The sequence below is a fragment of the Stegastes partitus genome, unplaced genomic scaffold (assembly GCF_000690725.1).
Source record: "Stegastes partitus isolate 25-593 unplaced genomic scaffold, Stegastes_partitus-1.0.2 Scaffold983, whole genome shotgun sequence".
Classification (NCBI taxonomy): Eukaryota; Metazoa; Chordata; class Actinopteri; family Pomacentridae; genus Stegastes; species Stegastes partitus.
In genome coordinates this window covers 159,173-178,979 of record NW_007578714.1, presented here as the reverse complement: position 1 = coordinate 178,979, position 19,807 = coordinate 159,173, and the positions used below count along the sequence as shown (strand labels likewise).

The 19,807-nt window shown below is 39.1% G+C and overlaps 1 protein-coding gene across 1 annotated transcript; it reads right to left on the bottom strand.

Annotated features, from left to right (window-relative positions):
• Window positions 1-9,299: 9,299 nt before the first annotated feature.
• LOC103366818 (E3 ubiquitin-protein ligase RNF14-like) lies at window positions 9,300-17,486 on the bottom strand. Its single transcript, XM_008294656.1, has 7 exons — window positions 17,112-17,486; window positions 16,209-16,339; window positions 15,221-16,060; window positions 12,859-12,937; window positions 12,480-12,686; window positions 11,200-11,369; window positions 9,300-11,019 (listed from the first exon to the last, which is right to left on the bottom strand). The coding sequence occupies exons 1-7, from the start codon at window positions 17,263-17,265 to the stop codon at window positions 10,882-10,884; spliced, it is 1,719 nt and encodes a 572-aa protein (XP_008292878.1). The 5' UTR covers window positions 17,266-17,486; the 3' UTR covers window positions 9,300-10,881.
• Window positions 17,487-19,807: the final 2,321 nt, after the last annotated feature.

Genomic DNA, 19,807 nt, shown 5'->3' with positions numbered 1-19,807 from the left:
AGATAAGCGAAAAGGCTAATGCTATTAGGTCAGAACAGCTTGAGAAATCAATCTCTGAGGACAAAGTGTTTGTTTGTGACTCATTTTTCAATTCTTGTGTGTGAATCAACACTGCAGGTATTTTACAGGCCCTGCAGCAGAGACCTGAGGTCCATCTAGTGACCACGGAGCCACATGGGGCCCAAAAGAGCAAATTTAGCATCTTCATAACCTAATAGAGGTTTAAAAAAAAATAAAATCCAAAGCCGTGAGCACTACTTGCTAATTTAAAAAATAAATACAAGCACAATGAACATCATCTGTCAGAAACAGTGTTATATGAATCTGTGTTTCTTAGCTGACCTCTTAGCAGTCCTTGGTGTGTCCAGGCTAAAGGCTAAGCCCTGGCTAGCCTTGTTTGTGCCTTTGGAAGGAATTGAGCTAAAGAGTGAGCTTTGGCCAGCCATTTTGGCAAAACAGTCGAAACCAATCTGTAGTACTGACTAGGTTTTTCTATATTCTGTGTCATCTCTCCTCTTGTATTAAATCCACACTAATGTTATGTAAATATTATTAAATTACATTATAGATGTAAATATAGCATAATATACATGAATCCTATTGATTCTTTGGTTAATGTTAGCCTAGAATATATTGTAATAATCTATTTAATAATTATCAGGAATCTTGTACAAAGTGTGCACTGACTGAATGTCTACTTATCAGCACTGTATGTTTGTGTGTGGATTTCACTGTAGGCCCTCCGTATCACGCTGGATGGTGCCTTTCTTCATTGGTAAAGTGACTCTGGTACCATCAGTGTGTAGTTAAAAGCTGCTAGTCTCATCATTTGGACTATGTTGGAGGCCCATGTGCCAGGAGAGGCTGCCTCTGAAGCTGAGAGTTGTTTTTTTTTTTGATGCAGAGTACAAGCTGAATTTTTGTTTCGAGAAACAGCCAAAATGGCATCTTGAGGAAGAAACACATCCACTAACAGTGATGCGTGCAGCTGAAAGCATTTAATTCCAAACTTTAAATTAGTTTGCAAATTGCAGAGCTCCTGGATATTTCTGGTTCTAACACATATCATTTAATTCTCCCAATCAACCTTGATTCCCACAAGGGACATAACCAGGTTTTACTGCAGAGTGCTGCAGAGGAGTAACATAGACTTTGTCTGCATTTGCACACAGATCTGTTTTTTCTTTGTTTGAGGTTTTTTTTTTTTATGTTATTGTTTTTCTCCCCATATGACCCACATCCAGCTTTTCTGTCTTTAAGCCCACCCTGAAGAGATTAGCTCTATAATAGGAAACTGATAAGATTTTTTTTTTTTTTGTCTCTGTTTATTTATTTTTCTGTTCCAGTTTAGTGGTGCTGAGCTCAAGTCATTAAGCATTTGGAGTTTACAGTCATATTTTAAATTACTCAAAAATGTGTACTGTGCCTTTAAATTTGGCTATGATCTCCACTGCATTTAAAGGTGATAATGATGGAGTCAAAAAATGTACATATTTGTTGTTTCGTACTCAAAAGTCTTGTCTTTCAAATCCTTATTTACACACTGACTATTATTTAATCATTTTAATAGAAAAATATACTTACTTGGGATGACAAAAAACCACTTTATGTCACAGTAAAAATGGTTTTCCACAAGGATTTGACGACGCCAGCATGTTTTACCTACACAGCGTACACACAGTAGATTTGTTGTTCAAAAGGAGACAGAGATCTTCACTTTAAATGTGCTTTTCCGACCTTTTCTGCAGAACAACACACACGCGCACACACACTTCCACATACCATAATTGAATCAGTCAAAGGTCTGATCAGTTCACATAATTAGACGTGTTGGAAAGTGGAATGAAAGCAGCATCCTGGCTTTCTCTTTGGTTGGTTTAGCTGTGGGGAGAGGCAGCTGTTCGTATCTTCTATTTGTCTCCAGAGCACAAACACACACCTGACCACACACACAAGGACACTCAGGAGAATAGCACTGTGAGGACAAATTACTGTGGCATTTTTGGGGCTTTAAACAGGAGAAAAAGGCAGAGGCAGGGGGAGAGGCAAACAGAAGATGGAAAAATAAAATGCTAGGCTTGTTTATTAGCCCACTGTGCTGTACAGTTGTATCAAAAAGGAACAAAGAGGAGCTGATGAAAGCGGAGCTGTAACCAAAGCTGTGGGTGAGACGCAGCTAGTCAAGGAGTTTTTTCACATTAGACAGAGTTGCTGTTAATAGCACTCCTCCTCCTCCTAGAAATAACCCACTTTGTCTCACATGAAAGCACTGGTAGCATAACCTTTTATTATGTTGACAGGCTCCTGGATTCAAAATGAGAGTCACACTCCAATGCTGCTATTGAACACTTTGAGCAGGTGCAGGAAACAATAAACTGCAAAGGAATGGGAATAGTGAGGATATCATAGGAAACTAACAGACTCCTACAGACGATGCAGAAACAGCTTTCTGTGTTAGATAGTAATTTTGGACCTCGTTCCCAACCTTTTTTTGATCCCTTAGTACAAGTTATTATCTACTTGAGACCACTTATCACAGGTTATGGCCATAACTTTGACATGAGTCACGAGCAATTCAACCAAAGATTTCTATTTCCTTGTAATCTGAACACAGAGGATCCAGGCAAAACTGCAAAAATGTACACTGCTATGTAAATGCAGCCAATTTGTCTTTTACAGAAATGTGGATGAAAAAAAATATTACTTGTTAGCCTGATGATGACATTTACAAAAAATTGAAGAGCAGACTGTCTTTGTGCCACAGGGTAAGAAAGCCTCAGCTGTATTATCACCCAAATCACCAGGGGCCCCAAAATCCTCTGGTCTGGATCAAAACAAAGTTTGGTTCTGGTTGGTTTCTTTGCAAATATCGCAGCTGCCACAGGAACAAGGAGGACATCAGGACAGGGCGCAGACATACACAATTCACAGAGGAGGATGAAAGGTGGTTAGGGGTGATCAGTCGAGGACCAGTTGGCCATCTGTGTCCAATGAGTCCCTAAGACATTAATTTGCTGTGTTTAAGTTATGTTTTAGAGTAGGTTAAATTATCCAGTATTCCAGTAGAAAACAAATCTAAAAAAGTGCACATAGTGTTTTTGGGTTGTTTTTTTTTTTTGCACTGTTTTAAGCGATGCATCAGTTCCCTGCCTGTGTGTGTGTACGCACTTACACAAAAAACACTGAGTGTGTGGGTGTATGTGCACCATATGCAGGGCGTGAATTACAGAACAGCCACAGGGGAGTTTGGCTCCTTTAAATAAGCCATGAGCTCCCATGAAAGCATTATTTGCGAACTTTCGGAGAGTCTCTAAAATATTGACAATCATGAATCATGCATAAAATTAGGCCATTATTGATGTGTGATTCATGCATGAGGATGATTCATCACTAATTCACTTTATGCACGACATGTGGAAGCACAATATCTACATATATATATTTATACATATAAACAGATAAAGCAGAACTTTCCCACTCGGTCTGTGCTTCAAATTGCCATTATTCTTTTTTTTCTGTTTTGTCGAACAAAACAAGGCAGCTTAGTCACGAATTTTGGATTTACCAAAAATAATCTTAGCTAACCAACTTTGAAAAGAAATCACAAACATTAGCATTGAGCAGAATAATAATGAATAAAACAAAATTTTAAAAAAGACTTTTGAATTCCTCAAAAGCCATAGTATAGTTAGCTCATGGACCACATGGCGCCAACAGCACATCATATATGTGTCGACCTTTCACCAGGAAAATCATCGGTCCTTCAATGTGGAGCTTAAAACTGCTTAAACGTGTTAATCCAATAATATTTTATTTCTTTTCACATCATTTAAGAAATTCTCAAAAGCAGCAAGCTCTAACTGAAAATAAATGAACTGGTCTGAAATAACGTAGTGTTGGTTTAAAACAGGGCAAAGAACAGTAAAGTATTCCTGTTATATTTTACAAGACTATTTTTAGATCGATGTTGTAGCAGTGAAGCATTCAAGTTTTAAAGACCCCCATCAGTGAAAATCAAGTTTTTTTTTTACCTTGTTAACATGTCCAGATGGTGTTTTAATATGGTAGAAGACACAGTAATACTGAAAGAAGGCCATGACTGAGCATTTCCACATTAGAAGTGTAGTATACTGTCTCTAAAAGACAGACTTCTGGGGTTTCCTACATAACAAACCCAATGAAGGGGCGCAGGTTCGGCTCGCTGAGTCATCGTTCCTCTTCAGAATCGCTTTCCAAATTTCCATGGCTGAATTACTCCAGTATTACAACTTAGAATTGTGTAGCATAGAGTAATTTTAGTGTTTGAACAGAGTTATGGGTGAGCTGGTGTGCTCAGCTGCAGTGAGCGGAGAGGGGATGGTGGAGAGAGAGAGGTGGGGAGTTCATAGATCTGCACATTTAGATGGCAACTCTGTAGAGTTGCATTTAAGCCATTTTAAGGCAGGAAGATGATTATTTTCATTGAAAAACTTCTAAATATGTAACTTTGATACACAGAGCTGAGTTTTTATGGGTTTGATCAGAGAGCGACTTCAACAGACAAAACTCCAAAAAAAACCAAGAAACCACTGTGGTAAAGAAGTTAAAGGCATCTATGTGAACATACATCCATTACCTGTTAATAGGTTTATTATTTTGACAATTTTCTGCACTTTTCTTTTGCAGAGTGGTCACTAAAATAGATGAGATTGCATTAATACTTATTAAAGACTGTTTAGTTGTTGTTTGGTCTGATAATATGTTGAAACAGTTCAAACATCCGTTGTACTGTTTCCATTTATTTTCTTCTAACTGTGTTTCCTTGTTAAAGGCTATAGGGGCTAGTAACTATAATATACGAATAATAATTAGTTTCACTGTTATTAATCGATGCTGATGTGTGTCAGCACCATAATTTATAAGTTGAACTTCAGAGCTTCATTGTAAATGACAGAGAAGTGTTACATATCGCACTGTGTAAATTGAATCTGGTTTATTTCGTGCATGAGTAAAATCATAACTGTTGAGATGTTTCTATTACTGAGAGAAAATATAGGAATGCTGTTTAAGAATGTTTTTATGAGGTTTATATAACAGGTTGCTTGGTTGGAAAGGTCTGTGCGCTGTGATGATTCTACAAACTGGTACTGGGAAAAAAAATCACCATTTTGCACTGAGTATAAAAAGCCACTGGTGTTTATATGGAAAAGTGTGCTATCATATGTTGTTGAGTTCCAGTGAACACTTTGCTATCATTGTCATTATTTGCTTCTCAATTATTCTTACCCTGATGTTTAAGAGGTGAGAAGGTGAAATTGTTGCGAATGTGCATCATATTTGTAACTGTGTGTTGTTGCGTGTGCTGCACTGTTGGACTGAGCAGATCAGGGTAGATGGGCAACACAGTGACGTTAAGCAGGAAAAACACAACAGCTGTAGCACAAATTAGCATATATATCACAATATATTTGTCATACTGCAGAGAAATGAGATGTTCTGATTTGAACAAATCAGAGAGATGGTGGACCTATCCTGGTCTGCTGTTATCAGAAGACACAATTTTACAAAAAAGATGCAGGTTTTGCATCAAAAGCACTAGAAAGTTTTTCACTTAGGTGCTCAAATCAGTTCAGGTCTGGCGTCTTTATAAACATGAATTCAAATTAGTGGGACCTCATTTTTATGAAAGGCTTTTTAGGTCCAGCTGTTGCGAGGAACAGAACAGGTATTAGGTAACCATGTTTACCAGAAACCATCCACTGTTAAAACAAGGACATGAGTCCTCAGTCACAATCACATCCCCACAATTAGAACTGAAGAAGCTTTTTGATGAACGGTGAAGAGTCTTCAAAACTAATTAAGTGAATCTCTCCAGACATTGTATCACCCAGATGATTGACAACTTCACATCCACTGGGACGGGAAAACATTTCTTTCTTCTTTTTTTTTTTTTTTACAGCAGGATTTTTAAATTGCAGTTTAAAGAACTGGTGTGACATTGTTGGAAATGAGCTTTTTCCACTTTCTTGCTGAGAGTTAGATGAGTAGATTGGTGCCACTCTCATGCCTTTGCCTTGTATCCAGGAGGTGTTTAGCTTAGCTTAGCATAAAGACTGGAAATAATAAAACAGCTTCCCAGGCTGTGTCCAACATTAAAAGCTTTGTACCTCCACCTCTAAAGTTTAGTCATATATATGATATATTTATGTTGAGCTATTCATGTTTTCTGTTGTCAGAAGAAGTTATATATTGCAGTTACTTCTTGCCAAGCAACTTTTTATCCACCCAATGTTTCTCTGCAGTCTCTCTGCTGGCTGCCTGGCAGTGTCACATTGACAATAATCCAGAGAGACACCAGTCCCACAGTGTCGTTAAAGTGCAGGACTTTCACATAGATTGATGTGTGTTACATTCAAAGTCTAACCAAATAAGTTCTCACAGTGCTGATTAAGCCTATCAGTGTAAGGTACATGTCTCTGTATTTCACAGTACACCAGAGCTTTACATCTGGTGTCTGTGACCACATACAGTGCTCTGGTAGCAAAGTGTTTTATGCGACTGCTTTGCCAGAGCTGAGGAGGGGAACAACGGCAGCAATGGCAGCAATGTCAGACTGCAAAAACTGAAAAGTTTCAAAAACACACTGTAGGTTTAGGGTTCTTTCTTGACCCTGGGATAGCACTGATGAGCTTCAGACCCAAAGCTTTGAGAAAAGGGAAGTGAACTTCACTGACCTACATTACAAATCTATTATCACAGAAATGCATTGCCAAGACCCAACCTCAACTTCCTCATTATCAAGTACTGTGCCAATATGGACAAGTTTCAAGTAGTCAAATGTTGGGACAGAGTTAAATAGTGAAGGTTTAAAGGTGCTTTAGGCAGATTGTTGAAATTGAGAGGTAGACTAGCTGTTTTGCCCTGTTTTCAGTCTTCATGCTAAACTAGGTTAATCATCTCCTGGTTCCAGCTTCAATGTTGGCACACGGGGATGAGAGTTGCATTGACCTTGTCATTAAACTCTCAGCCATGAAGTGAGTGAACCTATTTCCCCAAATGCCTGTTTTTCCTGTACGTGTCGGCTCATTTCTGCTAATGCGGTTACTCAGTCACGACAATAAGAGACAGGTTGTGCTTGCTTCACATGAAAGCCCATGTATCCTGGTCCACACACAAAGTGAGTCTTGTACACTGTCAGAGTTCAGGACCTTCCACCTCCATTTACTGTCAGGGGCTGCAGAGCTCCAAGCAGCGTCCCTGCAGGACAGTATAGACTCCTGTACTCTCGATGAAAACCTTAGCACACTTTCAGTGCCTCTGAACAATGTTGCCAATATACCACTGACTGACTCGATGCTTGGACAAATGAATTGCTGATTTCCGAGGCTGTGTGTGTGTGTGTGTGTGTGTGTGTGTGTGTGTGTGTTTTCTGACAGATGAATAAACGTGCAGATAATAACTCAGCTGAGTTGATGATTACTACAGTGAATGTGTGTCTCATGTGTTCTCTTCCAGCTCGTACAGCTTCAGGGGAAATCAGCGTACTGTTAGCTGATGCCGGTTATTGGCTCACTGGGAAAAGACGCTCTCCATAGCCTAGTTTCCACTGCACTGATAATCAGGATTTACTCATTATTCTTGATATTACTTCTGCCAGGAAAGCTGTTTTTGTGCCCCTGGTAGAATTGTCAGCAGGATATCTCACAAACCTTACAGATTGCCTGAAATGTGGTCTTTACTCGAGTTTAAGCTATTACTTTTCCACTAACTTGAATCTGTGCCATGGATTGGGTCTTTTTATTTGTAAATTCTTTCATTAGAATTAAACTGAATACTCTCCTGTACCGACAGCATAGTTGCTGTAAATGTATGAGCATTTCATACTCACACAAGCAATGAAAAGTGACAGAAGCTTAGATTTCTGCTTTCACTGCAAATATCTTCTGCTTATAAATGCTCTGCTATTAGGGGAACATTTTTAAATTATACATGCACTTGAATTACTATTAGCCTGTATGGGATTTTGTACCTTTATATTAATAACTCCTCGGCACAGTTCAAGCCCCCAAATCCCGCAGGTACCTTGCTGCTGCTTTAGAATACAGACCCATTTTTAATCATTTCAACTCGACATGAAACTTGCACATAAACAGACTCAATAACAGATAATAGTTCACAAGTTCACATCCGTCAGTGTGGTCCAGAGAGACTCAGGATGCATTTGCTTCAAACGGACAGACCAAGAGGACGACAATATGAAGCAGACTGAACCAGTTTATTGAAAAAGTAACTTACTACACGCAAACATCACCTCTGCATTATACAGATATAGCTGTTAAACCTACATACACACACACACACACACACACACATATATATATATATATATATATATACCTTTATATTAATAACACAGTGTCAACACAGGTGGTGGGAGGTATCACTACAATACTATACTGTATAATTAAACAGAATATTTAATTATGATAATCACCAGATCTAACTGACCTGTAAGGAAAACTCTCACAATCATCCCAGAAACGCAAAAACGCAAAAAAAAAAAAAAAAAAAAAATCATAATGGAAAAGCGGATACCACTGAGGCATCACAGTGATGGTCTGCTGTAAAGCTCCCTGAAGAGTCATGCATGCTGAACCTGTGACCTATATTGATGGATTTCTATGTGAAATTGTCAAACTGCAGCATTCGGCACAGCAGTAGCATTCTGCTCCATCCATCCATCCATTATCTATACACCGCTTAATCCTCACGACGGTCACAGGGGGCTGGAGTCTATCCCAGCCGACTTAGGACACCCTGGACAGGTCACCAGTCTATCGCAGGGCTACACTTAGAGACAGACAATTTAGAATCACCAATTAACCTCAACACGTTTTTGGACTTGTGGGAGGAACCCACACTGCACAGGGAGAACATGCAAACTCCACACAGAAAGATCCCGGTGCCCCCACCAGGACGCGAACCAGCGACCTTCTTGCTGCGAGGCAAGGCACCTTGCAGCGCTGTTTTGCTCCTTGTATGGATTTAAAACCAATTAAAAACTGACAGGAGTTATGTTTTCAGGTGTACAGCTGAGTTAACAGATCAGTATGTGTTGCTAGTAGTTTCTTTTCTCGTACATTTGAGCCATTTAATGAATATTTCGGACATTCTCTGCTGGGCCTCCGCAGCAAAGTAGACTTTTTCCACAGCAGACATGTTAGCTTGTCATAGCACAAAAGCAGCAACAACTGTACCTCGCCTGTGCTTCTCCCGCCATGACAAGTTAAATGTCCTCTGTGCAAGGTCTATTGTTAGTCTTTTTTTTTTCTGCAAGATTCAATGCTGAAGGCAAATCTTGCTCCAATTATTGCCAAAGCTAATGCAGTGTGAGTTTAAAGCTCGTTAGTTTCCTGTGACCGGGATTTCTGCATTATTTACTCCTCATCTGGTCTTTTTCTTAATGGTATTTCAATTTGTCAGCTTTAGTTCTTGTTGTTCTCAAGTACCGTATTATATTTTCTAAGCGTGTTATCTGTTATGTTCCTTGTTGCCATTCTTTTCTGTGCGCCTTTCCAATCGTATTTTCAGTCTCACAGGAATGGCCAGGAGACTGGACAAACACAAACACAGTCGGAGTCTGAGTTACAGTCCTCCAGACCCTGCTACAGTACCGCGGGTCAGTAAGGCAAACAGTTGTTTAGACATTTATGAGGAAGTGACCCCTGTGTAGAGACTTGGGATTTTTCCTGGAAGAGACGGAGGAGCACAAACACTTTGGCTTTAATATGAGAGACAGCTGTAGATTTCCGATCATGCTGCAGGCAGCCTGGGGACATGCAACACTGGTCTTTGTTCCACTGTTATGACAGAACAGGGGAGGAAGGGAGGGGGACGCTTCAAAAACAGGAAATCAATGAGTGAGTGGATACCAAACGCCCAAGAGCTACCTGTAAACTGCTGTTTCGAGGGAAATATAACACGTGTAAACTGTGCAGAGCAGAGGTTTGAAGCTTTCGCCGCACATACAGCATCTCCGGCTGTATGTCAGCCTGCTTTCCCTGTGCTTAAAAGTTCTAGTGATAATTTTATAGTGCACTTTTATCTTTTAGCTTTATAACATTACCACAGTAAATGTATTGCACATCTGATACTCCTGAAGACATTGCAAGAATCTTAAAAAGTGATTCACAAAACACTGGAGCGGCACCAACTGCTTGATCAACTGACTGACCAACAGTTAAGTAAAGTGCAACATTATTTTTTTTTTTTTAGTCTTTTATGACAGTTAAAGAGAATATCTTTGGTTTTGGACTGTTGGTTAAACAAAAGACGGCACATGAAGGCATCACCATAGGCTCTGGGCACTATTTTTTCTCATTTTATAGCCCAAACATTTGATTGAAAAAATAAATATGAGCTTGACTGATAAATACTGACAGAACAGTATCCTGATCACACCTGGGGGAGGAACAGGGCAATCTCTTTTATAGACTATTCACCTTTTGCAATATGTAAATGATCATGTCACAGTAAAGTTTACAGCAAAGTATTGTTAGATTAATAAATATTGATTGATTAAGGACAATTTTAATTTGTTGATATAGAGGTAATCGCTTGTCAACTTAGACGCCAGCGTGCCCAAGTTGGTTTGTCATTCTTGTTATTTAGTTCCCTCTACTGATCAACACACAGTATGACACACAGTTTTAAAATTCAATTTTCTAGCGAAGAAAATCATTTCAGTTTTTGCCCCTTTTCTTTGTTGATTTTTATTAAAAAATCATATAGCCTCAAATCTTTATTGTGCACAGTTTCAAACTGTGTTTGAAGCAAATAGCTCCAGATTATTATTGAAGAAAAGACCTAGTTTGTTTTTCATTAAATCTGTTTTTATGTCCATCACCTGCCAAAGTTATGACTTGCACAGGCATTTGCCGGAATGTGATCATATGAACTCAGTCCTAATCTGGCGAGGCAGCTCCAGCAGAACCGTTGTTTACACCAAGTACACAACATCATGTTACATCCAGTGGTCTTCTGCAACACAACACACAACAATAAAACAGTTAGAAATGCAACTGATATGGAGACTTGAAATTTTCTCTGCATTAAGTTTTCGAAGCAGTTAAAAGCTGCCTGGAGAGATGTGATCGTCTGTGCTCGTGAGTTTCTGTGTATGGGTGAAAAATAAACGCTAACTGGTGGGTAAATAAATACCTGTATTTTGCAGAAGCAGTGAGGACAGGGCTTGCAATTTTCAGTTATCCAGTCCTCGCTCAGACACATCTGCAAAGTTCCAATGAAGCTGCGGCCATATCTGCTCACCAGGAGGCGCTTCCTTTCTTTGCTTGCGCTGGAATAGTCATCCCAAATAGCCTTCTGCGCCACTGAGACACACAGCAACACAGAGTACCGCTTCAGACACATCTACATCCACAGAGACTGCACATTCAACCAAGTAATGGTTCTGTACTCAAAGCCTGACCTAGGATTGTTATTTCTAACATCTGACTGTCTGTACTATCCAAACATGAGCCTGGTGTCATCTGCTTCCATTGTTGCATAAAACTATTTAAATTTTTTTTGGTCTGTTGTTTAATTAATCTGGTAGTTTAATGACTCTACATGTCAATAAGCCTTAAAGTTTTATCTAGTTTACTGATTTGTAAGGATAAGCTGAATAGTTTTTAGTTTTAGGCAAAGAAAAAAGACACAGTCTATTAACATAAAATACAGTTTCAGTTTTTGATACATTTACAACTCGTGTAGTACAGCTTCAGCTCTTTTGCATCTAATACTACAGATTTACAGAATATTTAATGGTGTTAAAGCTATTCTCAGTTTTACTAATATGCTGTAAGTCAAAATTTCACTACAATTTATATCTAGTAATTTTAAAAAGATACAAAACTAACAACATATTTATATTATCCGTTATCTGTCTGACTACAATAATTAATTACTTCTCCACAAAACAATTAACATTAAAACAGACCTGTGTTGTTTTGTATGATATCCGAAATTTTTGATTCCAAAAGATGCCAATAACAGCAAATCCTTACAGCTGAGAGCTGAAAATTCCAGTGATTTAATACTTTGTCACTTGAAAATGATCAAACAATGTTCTAAATAGGCTCTAATTAACATTCTATTCAACTGTTGATGAAAAAATTAATCATTGTCAATTAATCATTCATAATCATCATTTCAGTTCTACTTGTGAGAGATGAAAAGTAGCCTTAATCCTTCACAAAGGTTGATACATTTAGATTTATGCAAAAATGGAGCAAGGCATTGACATGAGATTTAAAACTGGGACATCTCCACCCTGCTTCTTCTGCTTCTTGCTTTTAAGTACTGATGAATAAATGTATTCTCTGTCAAACAAAACAAGGCTCAGCTTAGGTGTAAAGCATTCACACACAAGTTGTACCTATTACTGAATATTGTGATCTTAATGAGCCTTTGTTTCTGACACACAGTGTATCTGTGAGTACCTCGTGATTGTGGCAGACTGGCATAGCCCTGCTCTGGAGCTGTCTCTTCATTTCCTATCTTCATTGTATGGCAGTCCTGCGCTCCATGGTAGGTCTTCTTGCATTTCACACAGAAGGCAAAGCTGCACACAGAGCACATCGCTGCAGTGCTGGACTTGTCCACAATGACAGCTGAAGCACAGGAAGGGCGAGGACAGTATGTCACATCTGAGAGGAGGGAAGTGAAGAAGAGACATGAGCGGAGACTCATTGATAATCGCAGTGCTTCTTTATAACCAAGACCGGGCTAAATATAGCATTTATGCCTGGACTTCCAGAGAAATTAAATAATGTATAAAGGCATTGAATACGTTTTTTCAACAACGTGAGGGAAACGTACCAGCCATGCTGTCCAGAGTAGACTGGAGCAGGAGGTAGTCATAGCGGCCGAACAGCTCCTCTCCCACCAGACTCTTCACCTGCCCAACAGGAAAAGAAGAGGTCAAAGAAGTTAGTTCAAATTAAAATGCAAAAGACTTCTTGTCACTAAATAGCCCAAAAATAAGCTGATTACAAATATATTGTTCTCGGTGTGTATATCCTTGACTTGGATGCCAGAAATGCCAAAGTTGTTTGTCTCTGCAATATGTCCTGCTCAGTCCACACTATGTCCCTAACGGTGGAAGCAAGTCTGTACAGTTGAGAGATCCAGCTCAATGAGATGTGGCCAAGGCTCACCCTTTGAAAGCTCCGCTGAGTTCACGTACAGAAGGACCGTAATCAAACTATGAAATAGGGACACACAAATATAAAAGTTTGAAAAAGTGTGAAGAGGGAAAACAGTGAAAAGTCATGTTTGCAGAGACCATTTTTTGCAGTCGATCAAAACACGATGCAAGCTTTCAAAGTTTTAAACTTGGAAAACATTTTTTATTAGATTTCCAGCTCTCAAACATTGAGTTTCAGCCTTTCAGAGCTTTTGTTTTCCAGTTTCGAAACATGCCATGACGTACATCCCATAGTTTCGTTGTTACTATTAGATCTTAAATTAGAAATCAAATACATTTCTTTTAAATTGGATTTGAGTTGTAGCTAAGTGGACGTCACTGGGCTTGAGGTGTTAAACTGTCCCATTTGAAGGAACATTAGACTCCTTTGAAAGCTGAAGCTCATCCATGAGTATACCTTGTGTATCTGGCCCACCCTGGACATTCCCTATTCATTGTGTTGCCTGAAAGACGTGATACAATCAAACTGGTAAAACCCTGGTCAACATTAGGTTTCGTAAGGAGGCTTTACTTTAATGTTTACCTGCATACAAATATAGAAACCGATCTGATGCCTACTTTAGGTCACAGGCAGCCTTCTCTAGGTAACATATCCTTGCCTGAAGCCACAACAGTGCATTTATTCATACACTGCACTTGTGGTACTATTTTCATTTTATGCTCTTTTATGCTTCTACTCCACCATATGTCAGAGGAAAATATTGTACTTTTTTAATCCACTACATTTATTGAACTACCACGTTTATCAGTTATTTTACAGATGACAAGTAAAAATGGGGGATAAAAACACATCCCTCGCAACTTATGTTGCATTGTTAAAGGGGAAAATGGTTATGAAAAGGTTTTCCATTTGCATACGTGTTTTTGATGCTTCAAGCACATTTAAATAACACTCGTAAGGATTCTTCTTAACCCTTAGTATTGCATCTTTTTCTGTGCAGCACTAAAGAAAGGAGAAAAAAAGGAAAAGAAAATGTATGCAGTCATCCTCAAATGTATTCATACCCTCCCATTAAGAAGTTCAGCTGTCACTGAAATAAGTTGAAATTGACAAAAGTAATAATTAATTAAAAAAAAAAAAGAAAAAAAGAAAATCATGACATTGCTTTTGAATTGTGGTTCAACAGAAATATATATATATCCATCCATCCATTATCTATACTCCGCTTAATCCTCACTAGGGTCGCGGGGGGGCTGGAGCCTATCCCAGCCGACTTAGGGCGAAGGCAGGGGACACCCTGGACAGGTCGCCAGTCCATCGCAGGGCCACACTTAGAGACAGACAACCAAGCACACTCACATTCACACCTACGGACAATTTAGAATCATCAATTAACCTCAACATGTTTTTGGACTGTGTGGGAGGAAGCCGGAGAACCCGGAGAGAACCCACGCTGCACGGGGAGAACATGCAAACTCCACGCAGAAAGATTCCGGTGCCCCCACCGGGACGCGAACCGGCAACCTTCTTGCTGCGAGGCAACAGTGCTACCAACTGCGCCAATATATATATATATATATATAAAAAGAAAAGAAAAACAAAACAAGCATGATGGGACCTGTATACTAATATTTTGTTGAACATCCCTTTAAGCCAATCAAGTGTTTTCTGTAACTCTCAATCAGACTTCTGCACCTGTTGACAGGTGTTTGGATTTTGGCCACTGCTCATCAGTAAAGTGCTCTAATTTGTCTGGGACAGTTTTTTTTTAAATTATTATTCTTTTCAACCACAATTTAAAAGCAATGTCTTATTTGACTAAATTATAATTTAGCAAATTTTTATTTATTATTACTTTTTTCAGTTTCTAGTTATTTGAGTGACTGTTGTGAATTTTGCCTTTTCTTTCATGGAAGGGTATGAATACATCTGAGGACGACTGTACATCCTTGCACATCATCCCCAAAACACAAGAGCTTTCAGAAACACTCGGCGGTATGCAGAGAGAACAGACGTATGAGTGAGGACTCTACCTGTGCAGGTGTAGGGGTGGCACCGCAATCTGCCTGAGGACACGTGACTCCCCGGACGTTGCCCTCTTTTATCTGGACCTTACAGAACTCGCCCAAACACGGCTTGCAGAAGATGTGTCCACATCCGAAGAGCTGCACGCACTCTGAACCGAGCCAGCTCATGAAACAAACACCACAGTCAAACAAGGTGGTGGCGAACATTTTCTGCTCCTGGGATGCATTGTAGATCAAAATCTGGGACAGGAGCACCTGTGATGGTGTTAAGGAGAGATCAGAAAAGGTTTGGTGTTGACTTGGAGAAGAACTTCTGGGGTGGACGGGCAGAGAAGCGGCTTCTTGTTCACTTGGGCCTATTGCTGAAGAGAGATCATCCTGATAGTCAGCCTGAAACTCGGAGGTTTGGATGGTTTGTTCAGCCTCTGTCACATTTGAAGCCTGTGCGATTTGGTTTTGGACCATCGTCTCTTGTTGGTGAGAGTCTAAAGAAGAAGCTCCCTGAGAGTCTGTGCTGCTCCCATCTGAGGCTGAAGGATTCTCCTGAAATTGCAAAGATGATCCAGAGAGGTCCGGCTGGCATGGATCTGACACATCACAGCGTTGGTCATCGGTGGGTTCAGACTGTGGAGTGTGTTCATTACTATTTGGTTCTGAGAGCGCAGCATTTTCTTTGTCTTGGTTACAGAGCTGAGTGCTGTGTTCATCAGAGGGGAGCTCCAGCAGGCTGTGGATGTCTAGAAACTTCAGAGCATCTTCTCTGAGAAACTGCACCCAGGAAAAGAGCACCACAGCGCCCCCAGTGGCCTGGTAGAGATCAGTGAGCTGAGCATCCAACGCAGTGAGCTGTGGGAGGAGACGGCAGATAAACTGATGTAATCTTTCTTGAATGTCTGCAATCTGCATTTATCTCTGTCTTTATGACAATCACACACACTGGAAAACTGTATGAGCAGCATTGCTTTCACTGACCCACATTGCTTGTGTTGTTTACCTGTGGATGAGTCAGCCAACTGCAGGTGAGGGTGAAAGAGGGAGGGGAGGAGGATGGGTAGTCATGGGGGAGGTCAAAGGTCAGAAGCAGAGGTGGCAGGAATGAAATCTCATACTGCCTCAGAGAATCACCTGAAGGGAGACAAACAGTATCACAAGATGACCAAAGTCTTTCACAAAATAGCAGAAAACTTTCATTTTTTGCCAATGTAGGCGTGTTGACAGGGGAGGGAAAGTGGGCATGATATGGGCAAACAGTGCTGCTTAAATGCTGCTTAAAGATACAAGAAAAATGTATATTTACTCAAATATTCCCCCCTTTTTTAAAAAACTCTGTTATTATTGGTGTTATGTTAAAGGTTATAGCTTTTGAAACACATGAAATCTGTTATTGTTGAATTTAAACACTTTCTTGAATCCTGAATATCAAAAATGTACATCTCCACTAGTGACAACTGAAATGTTGAGAATTGAGTGGTAGATATCACTAATTAGAACCATTACAGGTATGTCAATTGTAGATAACTGTAACTGATTATGAAAAAAGGTCAGTGGTACAAGCTGACTGGTTGTAATGAGGTTACAGATCTCTACAATGGACATTTCCACAAGTAAGACATTAAAAGTTAACATTTTGACTGGTGAGAAATTAATAGAAATATCTCATTAAAACTTCTGCTACTCAAAATGGCATCACAGATATGTTGGTTTAGAAATGTAATATGCCAGAAAGCAGGTGGATACAGTTGTCACTAAGGCTGCTGGGTAAATGTTTAAAGGGTTGCCATAGATTACATCATTATATGTGCTCAGGAGGAGCGATACATGCAAATCATGCAGAAAGTATAATTTGCACAGTATCGAAAGACAACAACATACTCAATATTGTAATTGTCAGGTTTACCTTCTTTCAGAACCACACTGAAGTCCGGAGGAAGCTCAACAGACACTCGGATTTCTCCGGCACACTTCGGCTCATCTCGGACGAACTCCTGCGAATCAAAGATACTCTGCAGAGCGAGCAGTTCGTCTTCCTGCTCCTCCAGATCCGTGCTCATTTTCCAGCCCTTGAATATTTTATTCACACGCTATTTGTGAAGCAGCTCGTTCGAGTCTCCTTTGAAATACTTAAGACTCCAGCTGTAGTTCGGTCAGGAGTTGTATCCAGTAGCTGTCAGTGCGACAGTGTGTTCCTGGTCCATGTGGGTCCGCCTCCAGCTGACTCATGAGTGTGCAATGTCAGGAAACAAACAAGCAATAAGCTCACTCTGCCAACACAGCTTGTTAAAGTACTGACACGCCTTTCTCTGCACAAATACACTTGATTATCATGTTATTACGAAGATCTAAGTGTTACATCAGAACACCAGACATTTGAATGAGTGCTGAAGAGTTCCAAAACAAAAAACGCTTAACTGAAGCCCAAAGTCATTCAAACCCGTCCAAAATTTGGATTTATAGTGAATTTTTGGTTGATCATAAGGTGTAAAATGACAGAGACTTGACAAAAGACAGTAGGACACTGTGGTTACTACTGTGGGCATAACTATTTCATTTTAGTATTTTTATTTTTTCTACATTTTTTTATTTTTATTTTTTTTACAAATAATGCAATGTGCAAAATCATTCAATCTTTTCCTCAACAAGCACTGACAAAGCTTTTATTTGCAACCACATCAGCTTAACAGTTAAAAACAAAAAAACAAAAAACACTTTCAACTGGAATTTTATTCTACTTCTCTTTTGTGACAATCTTAAGGTCGTTGAGGTTGGAAGGCCTCCTTGCCATCACTCTGGTCTTCAGTTCCTTCAACACTGTCTGGGTGAGATTAAGGTCTGGACTTTGGCTGGGCTGCTCCAAAATGTTTATATTGTTTTGTTTCGTTTTTTATTTTTTTAAAAACATTTCTTAACCACGTTTGCTGTAAGTTTCAGGTCGTGTTGGAAGGCCGAATGCTGCTCAGGGCCAAGTTTTTCTGCAAGTTTTAATTTTATGTGACGGACTGCTTTACTACAACGCCCTACCTTGCAGATCTAGAGGTTTAGTTCTTTAGGTTTTAACTTCGTAGTATTTCACACACAAAGTTTAGAGAGAATTCTCAGCATTTATTCAAACTTGTTTTGTTTTTCCACTTCTCAGTCTCATCAATCATCTTAAAATCCTCAAGCTTTGTTGTGTGTCTTTGGAGGGGCCTGACCACCAGGTTGGTAAACACTCACCTAAAATACCAGTAACAATATTAATAATAACAGTATACAAAGTAGGTAAAACTAATTCAACATAATCACATTATTGTAGGACTAATCTCATAAAAACTTTTCTTTAAATTTATGTTTTAAGTTCTGTAATTTTTCTAAAGTCATATTTTGCAAAACTTTTACTTGTATTCTGTTCTTTGCACAGTGTCGTACCGACACCTTTACTTAAATAATCTGCATACGTCCTCCACCATTGGAAATGAGACCTAGTGAGATTCTTAATTCAGGCTCAGTGTTTGGCACTTCAGCTACAACTTGAAGAAACTGTAACCACAGAGACACGCTGTTCATTGCACACCACAATAAATTAGTACTAAATGTAATTCAAATATACTGACGATGCTTTGTGCAACATTTGACCTGAGGGTGGTGCTGCAGGAAAGACAACAGTGAAATAATCAGGGTGTCACATTTTCCCATTGGAAGTTATGAAAGTAAATCTCTTAGAATTTGTACATGAAAAGATAAGAGAAAGACACAAATAGAAACAGTTCTGTAGAATAGGGATACATCAGTAAACTGGATTTTGTTGTTTGTTCCTCATTACGTCTCTCTGGATTTATATTCTGTCTCTTCACCACTGTTCTTCCTCTTAAAGCCGCCTTGTGTTCTGTTTTTTTGTATTTATCACCTTTTGGATTTGACTTTGCATCATTTGGTTTTTCATGTTTGACCTACCTGGACCTCCAGCTGCTTCAGTTCTGTTATCCACAAACATACATGAACTTTTAACTTCTTATTCTGCATCTCAACACTTCAGATTAGAGATCAAAGTTCTGTTAAAAGTTCCACAATCCCAGCTTAAAACAAAGTGATTTTGCTGTTTTACCCCCAATGCTAATGGAACGAGCTCAAATTTACAGTTAAAAAGCTTTTAAAAACACACCTTGTACAGACAGACATTTGTATAGCTTTTGATCTTTTTTCTACTCTTACTGTCTTTCCTATTGTTTTATTGTCATCTGTTAATACTTGATTGTTCCATTCAGTTATTCTTTCACTACATGAATGTGACAAAAAATGAAGTTTAAGCTAACAAACTTTTTAAATATTTAATCAGAATCACGGAGTATTTTATCCACAGAAACAAACTGTGGTACACAAACCCGTCACAGCTGACACTGTCTTAGTGACCATCTGGGGACTTAAACCACATGTTTACAATTATACAATCAGGACAATAGAATAATTCAATTCAATATAATGCATATATTGCATAAATTCAGCTCAATCAACACATATCACTTCAATTCAATTAAGTAACTGCAACTAAAGTACTCCATCTATTACGTGAATCTCTACATTGTACATCTATTATAGTCAAAGGAAAACTTTACTTTT